Source organism: Schistocerca serialis, chromosome 7 (assembly GCF_023864345.2).
Source record: "Schistocerca serialis cubense isolate TAMUIC-IGC-003099 chromosome 7, iqSchSeri2.2, whole genome shotgun sequence".
In the NCBI taxonomy this organism is placed as follows: Eukaryota; Metazoa; Arthropoda; class Insecta; order Orthoptera; family Acrididae; genus Schistocerca; species Schistocerca serialis.
The window spans coordinates 576,882,976-576,897,253 of record NC_064644.1 but is presented as its reverse complement, the minus strand read 5'-3'; the positions used below and the strand labels follow the sequence as shown (position 1 = coordinate 576,897,253).

General features: G+C 42.0%; 1 protein-coding gene across 1 annotated transcript in view; it reads right to left on the bottom strand.

The window, feature by feature from the left end:
- Positions 1–2,755: 2,755 nt before the first annotated feature.
- Positions 2,756–14,278, bottom strand: part of LOC126413261 (protein tramtrack, beta isoform-like) — a 65,472-nt gene continuing 53,949 nt past the window's right edge. Inside the window, exon 2 of the mRNA XM_050083163.1 lies at positions 2,756–3,427. Coding sequence (XP_049939120.1) covers positions 2,756–3,427 — 672 coding nt within the window. The remainder of the gene's footprint in view (positions 3,428–14,278) is intronic.

The following is a 14,278-nucleotide window of genomic DNA, read 5'->3' as shown; positions in this document are numbered from 1 at the left end:
AACACAGTTATAAACTTAGGTCAAGGCAGCTCCTGGGATTCTAAACTTTAGGCCAAAATTGCTTAAACAGCACAAGTGGGATATCATCTTGGTTTTGGGAAATTGTTTTAACATGCAAGCTCCTTGTCATCACAAATTTTAAAATTAGAAGACCTTCATTTTATACTGAGAACACATGAAACCCAGCAAACATATAGGCTATACCAGTATCCCCATGCACATCATCTTGGATTGTATACCTACGCCCAATCGATCTGGCAGCCATGCCGACTTCTCCAGTGTCCCCAGACTGACCATCTTTGATTCTGACAACATAGGGCTGCGCAAAACACAAAAGAATATGCAGTCATCTTGCTTAGCCATCAAGGATTCTATAGTTAGCACAAATGACCTGGAAACCACACAGGCTGCAACTTTATCAGGGTCTGAAATTTTGGATCGCCATCTTGAATTCTGACGTCATATAGCCAGGGAAAAACTAGCAAGATTAGTGGTCTACGTCCGCCATTGTCGATTTTATACTCAAGAGAATTGATTAAATCTGCCATCTTGTATTTTCGAATTTCTCCCCATTTTGTACATGGGGCAACTGGCCTATTATCTCACAGGGGTGTTGTGAGGAGTGGATTGAGAAATTTGGCAGTGTTACATGTTGTCATCAATGATGCCATCGTTCATGCCTAATTTGTCCCTGTAGCAGTAATGGGTCAGCACCATTACGCATCTTAACCTCCTCTGCCAGTCATTGGAGTAATCCGGGTATGACAGTGGACAGGCATTGTTTGTTCCATAATTCACTAAAATCCGCAATTGCCTGCACATTTTTTCCTCAATGGTTGCTGGAATAACATTTTCAACATGTTGGATGAGACCCATGGGCATCTGTACTGAGTGCATCTGGTGTTCCTTTCCATCAATTGTTGTAATTTCCCCAAGGGTTGTCATTATTTGCTGTACATTTGTACTGGTGACACTAATAGGCGCTGACTTTTCTGCATTTTCCTTCCTTTGACACATGACATAGCAGGTTTCCCAACAGATGAAGTAAATCTCAGTGGCTCAACTCTGGTTTCAGTGATAGGCTTCACCTTGATCTTGTTGGTTAGGGGAATGGGAGTAACATTCACAGTTCTGTCTGCTCTGCACAGGGTACCTACCCCTATCTATTGATACGACACAAACAACTAAGAGGGAGATTAGTAACAGATCCCATACCTCCTGTAGAGGAGGCCCTATCCATCAGAGACGATGGTACTTGAGCTACCTTTGGAATCTCTGGTACACAACTCTTGGGAGCCCTCCCAAAACACCCATTTGCAGCAGCTTCGAATCACTTGACAATTTCTTTTTTTTTTTTTTTTTTTTTTTTTTGGGTCATCAGTCCTCTGACTACATTGATGTGGTGAGCAATAATTGCCACTGTTGTACGAGACACTTCATCTCAGAATATTACTTTTGTACACGTTATTACACCCTCTGTGTTCTGCTAAAATCTTTATCTTCCCCAGCTCAGTCTTGGACCGTGGAAATTATTCTCTGATATCTTAACACACGTCCCATGATCCAATGACTTCTTCTTCTAGTCAGTGTTTTCACATATATCTTGTATTGCCGATTCTGCAGGGAACGTTTAAAATTCTTTTTTTTTTTTTCAATCTAATTTTCAATATTTATCTATAGCATCATATATCTAAAGTATTGATTCTCATCTTTTCGGTTTTTCCACATTCCATAATTCACTTCCATAGATATTCCTGGATTTCTTAAAACACGTCCCATAATTCTATCACTTCTTCTTCTTCTTTTCATTGTCTTCCACAAATTTCTTTCAGTGGCGACTCTGTAGAGAACCTTTTAATTTCTTTCTTGTCAGTCTTGTTTTCAACATTTATCTATATCACCACATATAAAAGCTTAGATTCTCATCTTTTTTGTTTCAGCTCACTCCATAACTCATTTCTGTAGAATGCTGTGGTACTCATGAATATCCTGAGAAATATCTTCCTCACATTAAGATTAAGTCTTAGCGAGGGATACGTCTTTGCCTGTGATAGCCTGCTTTGTATGTCCTCTTTGCTTCGTCTGTCAAAGGTTTTATTTCGCCCAAGGTTGTACAATTCCTTCACTTTGCTAGATAGTAGTCAGGGCGACTCGCAGATGCCTCCAAACATGTCTTATAGCACCTATACTAAATGGAATAAACAGGGGATATCGAATGAAATGCTGAAGAAAGTGAGGTGACAGGCACTTCAGAATTGATGCAACCTATCCCAAGGAAGCCTACTTACAGAATCTCAAGATGTAGAAATATGCTAAGTGCACATGTATCGGTACTGTATGTATCATGAGGACAATAGCAGGCTAGTTACTACGTGCACAAAGCTGTTTAGACAATCATTCGTCCCATGTCCTGTGCCTGAATAGATTGGGAAGAGGCTGCAGCAACTGGTCTAGTGGGAAGTACTCTCTCCCATGATTTTCTCAGTGGTTAGCACATAGTGGATATAGATGTAGATAAAGACAGACACTGCAATGACAGCAGGATCATAGCATTATGTCATGAATAATAGTGCTCATTTTTACAGGAAGATATGGAGGTTGCTTGGAGACAGCACCCTGGAAACCGTTGTTAAATTATGGATAAAGATAAAAGGATAAACGTATCATGCATTAAAGGGCTGTTTTCACTAGTTACAATAATTCCAACACCTTTTTGTAACCATGAGATTAGCACTAGTAATCAAAGTGTGAGAGTTCAGGTGAAAGGCCACACCTGTTCTGGTCTATCATCTGGTGGCATCCAGGGTTGGATGTGTTGGCTCACGCTCGTGGTCCAGGGCGACTTCCCCACGACGGTTACAGTGGGTGGCGGAGTCAAGAAGTGGCAATTCCGCGACAGCTGCACCTGCATCGTGGGTTGGGCGGCAGCCTGGGTGGAGCTGTGGGCAGTTGTGGGCAGCGGGCAGGATGGCGCTAGAGGGCTCTGACACGTAGGGGGTGGCATAGGCGGACCAGCAGATGGCGCCTGCAGCAAGTGGTCTGCAGAGTCAGGGTCACGAAGTTGTGGGGCCATCAACAGAGACTGGCTGTGTGGCAGGGAAGGCTCCTTTGGAGACGGCACTGCACAGTCTGACGTTGTTTCTGGCAGCGATAAGGGGACGGAGAGGGTGGTGGGGGGAGTGGGTCCTCTCTCGGTTCCTGCGCTGGGTGAGGCGGTGACTTCACAAATCCGCAGTGCGGCCGACCGCAGCAGGCTGAGATCGAGCGCCTCGGCGGTGCACAGGAAGCGCGACAAGTCGTGTCCCGGCACTTCTGTACTTCCAGTGTAGATGAGGTCCAGCAGGCGGCGCATATCCTCGTGGCTGACGTCGTGCAGGATCACCGTCACTGATTCGCCCGCGCCGCACGGGTGCTCTAGCAGCACGCGCTGCAACACAGTCCACACTGGCTGCATCAGCATCAAAGAGACAAGTTAGTCAACATCCTAGCACCCAGAAAAATACGCAGATGAATTTTTCACAATGAAAAGTAATTTTTCATTACTTTTATATCGTAATATTTGTATGTGCCACTTGTCACTGACTGTAGTTCATCTCAAAGCCACAAGGCATCATATTCAGACACTTAAAGCGGGAATCGATGTATTACACATCAACAACTCTAACATGTGATCATTGGTTAGCAGCTATCCATCAAAGGGCATAGCTACATCTCACTCATTTCCTCGCTGTTTCTACGACCATGAACTCTTCAGACCTTGCGTCAGATGGAAACCAATAAATTCAGCCATTTAGACACAAAAAAGAATGGGAATAAGTATATTTTCCACAGTGAAAGTTTAGCAGCTCGTTTCTCCACATCTTGTATTGCTATGGTATCAAGGAGATAAAGAGTAATGAAACCAAAATTTACTAGCTGTTACTTGGTGATCATTTTGGTTTTTGGGAAGCTAAAGGTGCTTGAAAGGCAGTGCAACGTTAGGCTTCATAAGGTAATCAAGATTTAACAAAAAATCAAGATGCTTTCATAGAATATGTACATCTAGCAAAAGCAGAGTAAACGGAATTTGGTGCAAGATGTCTGAAATCCTCAAAAAAATGGTTCAAATGGCTCTGAGCACTATGCGACTTAACATCTATGGTCATCAGTCCCCTAGAACTTACAAGGGAACCTCCCCATCGCACCCCCCTCAGATTTAGATATAAGTTGGCACACTGGATAGGCCTTGAAAAACTGAACACAGATCAATCGAGAAAACAGGAAGAAGTTGTGTGGAACTATGAAAAAATAAGCAAAATATACAAACTGAGTAGTCCATGCGTAAGATAGGCAACATCAAGGCTAACGTGACCTTAGGAGCTCCGTGGTCCCGTGGTTAGCGTGAGCAGCTGCGGAACGAGAGGTCCTTGGTTCAAGGACATCACACACATCCATGCCCGAGGGAGGATTCGAACCTGCGAGCGTAGCAGCAGCGAGGTTCCGGTCTGAAGCGCCTAGAACCGCTCGGCCACAACGGCCGGCACTTGGTGTTCAGTCTACCATTTTAATCCTGAACGCTCTTCTATATTACCACATTTCAGAGGCTTTTTTATTAAGCGACATCTTCTGAAAACCATGAGTTGCACTTGAATTATTTAATTGCGAAACCGGGATTCGGGATTAGGTTTAAGTAGTTCTAAGTCTAGGGGACTGATGACCTCCGATGTTAAGTCCCATAGTGCTTGCAGCCATTTTTTGAACACCAAGTGATGGGGTGCTGAATCTAATTGGGGAAAAACGTGATTTATGACACAACTTTACTAAAAGCAATACTCTCTTGATAGGACCCATAATGAGCCATCAAAAAATCGTCAATTTCGTAATGGAGGAAAGGTAGTGGGGAAGGGGTAAAAATTGCAGAGGAAGTCCAATGCATGAATACAGGAAGCAGGTTCAAATGGATAGATGGCGACAGTTATGCAGAAATGAAGAGGCTTCCACAGGATAAACTGGTGGTGGTGGTAAGTTCCTAAGCGACCAAACTGCTGAGGTCATCGGTCCCCAGGCGTACACACTACTTAATCTAAATTAAGCTAATTTACGCTAAGGACGACACACACACACACACACCCATGCCCCAGGAAGGACCCGAACCCCCGACGGGGGAAGCCACACGAACCGTGACAAGACGCCTTGACATAGCGGCTACCCCGCGCGGCAGGATAAACTGGCATCGACGGAAGAGAAGGAGATGTTTTCAGGTGAAAGAATATGTCAGTAAAGGAGAAGCAGAGAAGAAAGAAGACGAAAAGGAAGAAGAGAAGAAAGAAGACGAAGAGAAGGGGGAAGCATTAGTGGCAGAGGGGAGCCAGAGAGGGATAAGTGAAGGGACTTCCAAGAGCAGAAAACTTCATTTCAAATATGTACATCTGAAGATACAAGACATCACAAAAGTTCACTGCTCTGCGTTTGTTGGTGTTTCCGAACTGAAATTGTTTATTATGACGAAAGAAGCATTACTAGCAAGCAGAAAAATTATTTTCTTTGTTAGTCAAGCTGGCAGAGGGAGAAGGTGGAAGCATTGCTGTATGTACCTACTAGCAAGCCAAAGTGTCAGCATATGTAATGAAAAGACGAATTAACAACCCAGTGGGTAAACAGGTGAAACGAGTAGGTGGAGGAAATCAATTAAGTAAGGTCCATTAGCTGCTCAAAGAAGATGATAAGAAGAATGGAAATTAAAGCAATATTTTATTGATTTCTATTGTGTATGTTCATGTGATGACAAGCTATGGCACTGATTGCGTACGAGAGAGATGTTACTGCCGGCCAGTGTGGCCGAGCGGTTCTAATCTGGAACCGTGCAACCGCTACGGTAGCAGGTTCGAATCCTGCCCTCGGGCATGGATGTGTGTGATGTCCTTAGGTTAGTTAGGTTTAAGTAGTCCTAAGTTCTAGGGGACTGATGACCTCAGATGTTAAGTCCCATAGTGCTCAGAGCCATTTCAACCAAAAGTTGTTACTAGTGAGACTGGAGCCGACTCTGCAGAAACGACTATAGACTCAGAGTGCATTGCTATCATTTTTTGAGCGTTCCACACAGAAGTGTTGGCGCACATAAGAGTGGTTTATCTCGTGCAATGGGATGTCAGATACAGCAGAGAAATGTCGCTCAGTGAAGATGCGAGACAATCCGACCGCTTGCTAGTGGCACGCGAACGCTAACTGCTGAAGTGTAACGTCGTCATTGAGTGTTTACAGGCTTGAGAAGGGTCGATTGACTAACAGAGGTGGCGCGGCACTGCTCTACCGCCACAACTTGGATGAATGTGGTGTCAGTAGGGTATGAATGGGCATGAATTCAGATTAAATTAACTGTCAGAAATTTGCGTGAAGGTAATTAAATTTTATGAAAATTTCGAAGACAGATGTGACGAAGAACTTTGTGTTACATAGTTACTGCTTGCTTATACGACAGTAGTTCTTGTTTTGTTAATTGTATTTGCTTCCGATGTACTGATATTACATATGTATTTACCGAATTTTGTTAATACAAACGTAAAATAAGAAGAATGTATCTGTATGTAAGAAACCTCATTTGCAAATCTATTCCCTTCATTGTACTATTTTGAGTGTTAATGTATTGAATGTATGTAATCAAAAACTATGACTGATAGCTCAAAATTAATATCTGTGTTTTGTAACCGAGTAGGAGTGGTGAGATAGTTACTCGTGTACAGTGGTTGATGCAAATGTATCGGTGAAGGGACGGTTATGGAACGTAACAAAAAAAAATATTTTGTGGCAATGATTAGACTGTGGTGTGTCGATGTTGTGTACATAGTTCCACGTAGTCAGCGCGTACACAACTTTCCCACTAGAGCGCGCCCCGCTAAGCACAACAGCACAGGCGCAGCGCTCGTCCGTCTCCGCACTACGAGATGGCGCTGTCTTAGAGACGGACCAAATTCTGCTTCCACCGACCCACGTATTAATATGTAACGCAGCCAATGAGATTGCTGCTAACATAGAAACTTTTCTCCTCGCAGATCACACTCGCGCAATGATACATGAATGCGCGAGGTATTATAACGAGTGTACAGACCTCCGATCAGTCAGTCTGCATTTGTCTGCACCAGTCTGCATTAGTCTGTACCAGCCTACATTTGTCGGCACCAGTCTGTAGTCAAGTTTCAGTCTGCGCCTAATAAGATTACCATATTCCTGTACATAGTCATGAAGATAAATGTATAGACACTTTTGTCAAGTATCAGAGATATATGTGAGAATAAGATTAACGTACCAAATCCAAAGGAACTTCAGATTATCAATTGTAAATAGCATCCAGAACCAAGTTAAGTAATTTTTATGCTTGTTATTATTTTAATAAATGTGCGTGAAAATTAATCAAGTTCTGTTTAAAGTTGGTCACCGTCAATCTGCTACTCTAAGTGAGCAAGTGGCATTTCTATCGTCTGACCTAACGGCAGAAGATAAACACGCCACGATAAGACCACGAGACATATTGCTGACACTCGCCTACTTCGTTAGAGCGACAGGTCAAATAATCTGATGGTCTGTGTTCTGAAGGTCTTACAGTATGCACACCACAGTCGAGAAGAATGCGGAAAGAAATCTTGAAAAGGGGAGGAAACGATTGAGTTTTCTTTTGAGAATTTTCTGTTTAATGAAAAGTATCACTGGGGACAGGGCATAGGCGTTTTGATATAAAACATTGTTTAGCTTTTAGTCTGAAATTACGCGCATGAAGTATTCAGAGATAATTGATGTGGTTCAAGAAAGAAGACAGACGGATCGACATATGGAACAAGATACTGAGTCAGATTTATGTAGACCTCAAGAGAAAAGAGAGTAACAGAAGAGATGTGGAATTTTTAATGGCGGATTGTAACTGCGTCAAGTTGAAGACTATTAACTGTTTGAATACTTATTGAAGGCGTGTGGGCGGAGGGTGAAATCTAAAATTGTAACAGTCAAAGCAGCCAAGAATTCTTATTTCGAAAAAGTGGAAGTTACGTATAGACTGTGTCACGTAGACAAACAATGACAAATGAAGGAACTAACTATCTAAATCAGTGACTACTGCATTGATTATCTATGCGAAGGGTAATTTAGAGCTGTTTTATTACTTGTGAGGGCATGGTAGGCAATTTGTATCAGAGAAATGGAAGTTTTAAGTAAATGTGCAATCTGCATGAACAATTCAATGCTCATTGTTAGAAGATAACAGTAGCGTTATTCACAAAACATCTTATTTAAATCGACCCCGGACTTACCTCTGGCTGTTCAAGGTGTTCCCTGTACACCGAATTATTGTTTAAAGCGAAATCTTGCATGTGTTTTGAGTTAAATTGTTTAATTTTGGTGTTTTGGACTGGAGACACCGCTATTCTCACAGCAGTCTCAGATCTGGAATAGCAGCGCGGTCCATCGAGTTTCACTCCGCATTCTGCTACCACCAGCTGTCATCAGACAGTGTTTGGTGCATCTCAGAAACACAACTGTGACAGCTGACGGGAAACACTAAAAACAGCGTATTTAGCACGATTCTAAACGCCGCTAACATCATTAAATCCGTTTGGGCGAGTCAGTTAAGTAAATCTCTAAACATTCAATTCAGCACGAAAAAAAATAACGAAAATAAATTAAAATTATGGCCCTGCACTTTAAAGATTAGACTCAAGTAAGCAGAAGCCAGTCTAAGTTCGGTAGAAACACAGACACTGTAAGTTCTCCCACAACATAGTACCATACTACTTCCATATATGTAAAGCCAACTGAATTCATATAGAGGTATGTAAAGGTAGCTTGTAGATTTTCTAGAGAACAAGTGGTAACACCCAACTTCCGTGATTAAACTCTGGCGTTGTGTTAACTTGAACTGTCTGCACGGTGTATGAAATAATAACAAGATTTATACGTAACAGAAGTTTTTATGCGGACATGAATACATTAAAGTCAGACTTAGAATGTAACGTATACTCAGGTACAATACATATGATAATCTACTATTATTAATATTATTATTATTAATGTATATTAATGATTGGTACACTACAGATGAAAATACGAGTATATTATTATTACTGATGTCATTAGTATTATTATTCTCTGTTGAGGATCGGTACACTAGAGAGACAATAATAAGAGTATATTATTATTCTACGTTAATGATCTCTTTTCTGGTTTGAGTGTATGTTTACTTGTATTGTCAACGTGGAAATGGTGAGGCACTGCAATATCAAATAAGTCTCTTACCAACGTATGGTATCATCGATTAAATGGACATGAGCAAAGTGTTAACGATCATCTACTTTCTTTCACATGAGTTCTAAAGGGACAAAAACACAGTGGAAATTAATTAAAGTACTATGTGTTGGAGGTTGGATACTGCAGTTAGCTAGCCGGCCGATGTGGCCGAGCGATTCTAGGCGCTTCAGTCTGGAACCGCGCGACCGCTACGGTCGCAGGTTCGAATCCTGCCTCGGGCATGGATGTGTATGATGTCCTTAGGTTAGTTAGGTTTAAGTAGTTCTAAGTTCTAGGGGACTGATGACCTGAGATGTTAAGTCCCATAGTACTCAGAGCCATTTGAACCATTTTTTTGTATTGATTGGCGACTCCATGTTGTCTTGTGCACTACGACCAGGTAACAGGTATACTTGAAAAAAGAGACAGCATTGGTCGTATATTTTTTACTATTGCAAAATCGATTTTCTGTCACTGAGTGACCATCTTCAGTGCTATATTGTATAACTTAAATTGGGATGCACTGTTGTCACTAAGCTTACAGCAATCACATAGACTGACTATGTGATTGCCGTAAGCTTAGTGACAACAGTGCATCCCAATTTAAGTTATACAATATAGCACTGAAGATGGTCACTCAGTGACAGAAAATCGATTTTGCAATAGTAAAAAATATACGACCAATGCTGTCTCTTTTTTCAAGTATACATTTTTTGTAGTTAGATACGTCGGTATGAAGCGTAATGAAGGTGATATGGAGATAATACAGAGATATGGCAACACTTCCTATTTATTTTAGTACATGGTAGTAATTTTTCATAGTTTTAGGTCTGGACGAGATGACTAAGAGCAACATTTGATACATAGAAACCAAATTCGAATCTCTGCCTTTACAGCGTTCCTCCACTATATATCTTCCAGAATGCGAGAAAAGAGAATGTTGGAGAATAACAAAAAGGAGCCCTCTGGTATCCACTGAAAAACCCAAAACCTTAAACAAGAGTCTCTCAACCCAAAAATCCCAAAAGAAATCAAAATGTCAGATAAAATACAAAATGTGAATAGCATCCTCTTATGTCCACCATAGTACAGAAAATTTTGATGTTGGAAGAGGAAATACATTCACAACAACATTCAACCATCCCTGCAAACAGAGATTTTACAACATTTATTACAACTTAATATATGGGACATAAATTGTAAGAAAAACACACTGAACTCACAACTTTACAATTTGCTGTATGTATCTGTATCACTACAATACGCAGACATTAATACTGCCCAATACATTATACTTTTAAAGTTTCAATTTTCAATAACGCATTGGAAGTTGACTACATCTGTTTCTGTTCATTTATGGTAACGACTGCTTTATGTGTATAGGAAGACGCACAACAATTATCATCGTGCTAAATACTTGCAAAAACTGCGTCTAATGTAAAGTTATGAAAATTCCTCGAATTCAGTAGCATTTTAGGATAAATTTGTTTGTGGGAATAGCTGAGAGATTAGTTTGTTTATGCAAGAGATACTCCTTACTTAGAATAACATTTTGGAAACATAAAAATGTGTAAGAATTTTGTTTATGCAAGAGATACTCCTTCCTCAGAATAACATTTTGGAAACATAAAAATGTGTAAGAAACAAAATGATGTATAAATTCGGTCTTCAGTGAGAAATGCATATAAGTTAATGCAATTTGTTTGTCGTTTGTTGTACAGCACGAACATTTATACAACCGACAAACTGCAGGGAGGGTTCCTGAATGGAAATGGAGGGAAAAATGTCCGATGAACCTGTGTCAGGAAATGCATCGTTGCCACGGCAGATGACACTGACGAATGACAGTTCCTCAGACCAAGTGCCGTGTGTTCCTTGGGTGTTGCAGGCTGTGTGATTGGCGTAGCGTACTGTGAGCAGCAGAATGGTCCGCTGTTCATGTCGGGAACAAGTCAGATGGTGTTTGTGTACGGAAAGCGGATGGAAGCGATGGACAGGTAGCGCGGCCATACCAAAACAAGTACCCGCACAGACACCAAACAGATGACGCAACACTTCACGCCCTTTGAGGTCGCTTTGTGATCATGGGTCCTCTCAGACAGACGAAAATGTAGGGAGGCGACGGACTGTGCGTACATCCTATCTGGAGGTCCGAGTTCTACAGGATATTACAAGCACCAGGCAAGTGACCCGCAAACACGGTGTAAGCCAAACTACGATTATGCATATCCTGCATGACAGCATCTACTATTCCTGTCACCTGCAGCACACAAGAAACACATGGCACGTGTGCAGAACTTTCATTCGTCAGCGCCATCTTCCGTGGTAATGATGCATTTCCAGACACATGTTTATAGAACAATTTTAATAAATATTTTTGGGACAGTGATCAAAAATTTTAAAAAATTTTTCTTTTTCAAATTCGTCTTGATCACACCACGTATGCTACAAGAACATAGGTGACCGGTTTCGGTTATATCACATGACCATCATCAGACCCATGGCATCCTTCGAAGATCACAACAGCTGAGAAGAGTGCTCCACCTACCTTCTTTGAAGGATGGCCAAAAATGGTTCAAATGGCTCTGAGCACTATGGGATTTAACATCTATGGTCATCAGTCCCTTAGAACTTCTTAAACCTAACTAACCTATGGACATCACACAACACCCAGTCAACACGAGGCAGAGAAAATCCCTGACCCCCCGCGAATCGAACCCGGGCGCGGGAAGCGAGAACGCTACCGCACGACCACGAGCTGCGGACCGAAGGATGCCATGAGGCTGATGATGGTCATGTGATATAACCGAAACCGGTCACCTGTGTTCTTGTAGCATATGTGGTGTGATCAAGACTGAATTTTAAAAAGAGAAACATGTTCATAGGACCTTTTCCCTTCCATTTCGAATTAGGGAACTTGTATTTTGTCGGTTTTATTAACGTTCACTCTGCATATAGGGGCCGCCAGTTAACAACCAGTACACCGCGCCGATACGACCTCCTACTGCTCATTGGGCACCGACTGAGCGGGCAGCCCGGGATTCGCCCACTGCCTACTTTGCACAGCTGAACAGTGGTCGAGGTCGTCGCCGGGCGGTTGCTGAAACGCCAGATCGCCTGCTGAAAGCCTCTGAAGCTCTCCCCTGCACTTTAGATCTCTTTCAAGGAAAACTCTCCAGATTTAGTGATAAGATATCCCTTCAAAAACTAATCATAGATCAAGCATGACAACAGGAAGAAGGTGCAATGAACTGTGAAAAAAGAATCAAAATAGAAATAGTGAACGGTCCAAGCACAAGACGTGCAACATCGAGCAAATCTGAACAGCTACGGCCTCGTGTTTATGTGGCCACGGTGTTGGACGGTGAAGTGGGAGATTTGTGTTGACGTGTCCCTCGTGCCCCCATTTTTTTCCCACAAAATTATGAACATTACGTTTGGTTACTGACGTGTCCATTCGCTGTATTCAAATTTGTGTCTTTATCGGTGTGCAACATCCGTTTGCAACAGCGATGTGTAAGGAACCTCCAGAAGCACGCACCTCCCATATGTTCTACACAAACACCACATGTATAGCTCTTGCGTTCCGTTATTGAAGTTTTGACTCTAGAATTCCTTTGTTGTAACACAGTTCACGCCAGTTTATTTGCTGTTTTCATTTCTGTGAGAGGTCTACGCGGCATCTCGCCGGCTCTCACTATTCATCGCATTTACTTGTCGCAGTAATATATTCTTACCACATGGCTCACTTTCTTTAACCAAAGTATAGTATCACAACTGCCAAGACTACAGAAGAAGGACAGACTTGTCAATGAGCAGACGGAAAGTTCATAATTTTGTGAAAAAAAGGGGCACAAGGGAGATTTGCACACGCATCTCTCCCTTTACAGCCCAAAACCGTGACCACACAAACACGACGCCGTTGCTCTTGTATTTCGCTCGATGTTGCGTGTGAACCGTTCACTGTTTCTATTTTTTTTTTTTTTTTTTTTACAGTTCAGTTCAACGCCTTCCTGTTGTCATGCTTGACCTGTGTTTTCAAAGGGGATTGACAGATGCAGCGCCAACTGCCGAGTCGCCATGCGTCTGTCCTCGCGAATGACACCAGCTCGCTGCAACATGGCAGGTGTGACAGCCGTGGATGGTCTCCCCGACCGCTGCAAATTGTAGAGCTCCGTCGAACCGCTTTCTGATGACCTCACCCTCCGTTCCCAGCCACTAACTTCTGTCGACTTTGCGCAAGCGTTTGTGAGTATTCCTCACAGTTTCTTTCTCTGCTGTGAGATGTTCAATGACAACGCATTGCTTGTAACGTACATCACCTACAAACGTTATTTTGAAACTGTCCTGTAGCTACGCAGTCTGTCGGACGTAACGGAAACTTGGCGCGCTCACTGAGGAGACTTCCAACAAAACATTCGTAACGTTTCGCATTCGTAACATTGTTTTAGACTGAGGAAAAAAAAATACGGCGCATTAGTTTCTGTTAACGCACGTATGACAGATTTAATAAGAATGATGGGTTATTGAAAAATTTTATTTACATAAATAATAAACGAGATTTATCATTTTAGTACATGAAGTACAAATTGTGTTATAAACTTTCCAAAAAAATTGGAAGCAAAATAAAATTTTTGTCTTGCTGCTTACCGCAGCTTCATTATGGTGAATAGTAAAGAACAGATTTTTATTTGCTACTCCTACATTATTAACGTCGATAAATTATTAGTTGATAATAAAAGAAAAGGAAGTGTAACTGTGTGTTGAGAACACTCTTATTCAAATGGTTCAAATGGCTCTGAGCACTATGGGACTCAACTGCTGAGGTCATTAGTCCCCTAGAACTTAGAACTAGTTAAACCTAACTAACCTAAGGACATCACACACATCCATGCCCGAGGCAGGATTCGAACCTGCGACCGTAGTGGTCTTGCGGTTCCAGACTGCAGCGCCTTTAACCGCACGGCCAATTCGGTCGATCGTGAGTCGTTCCTTATCATTTATAATTTGCTGAAACCGCACTGACAGG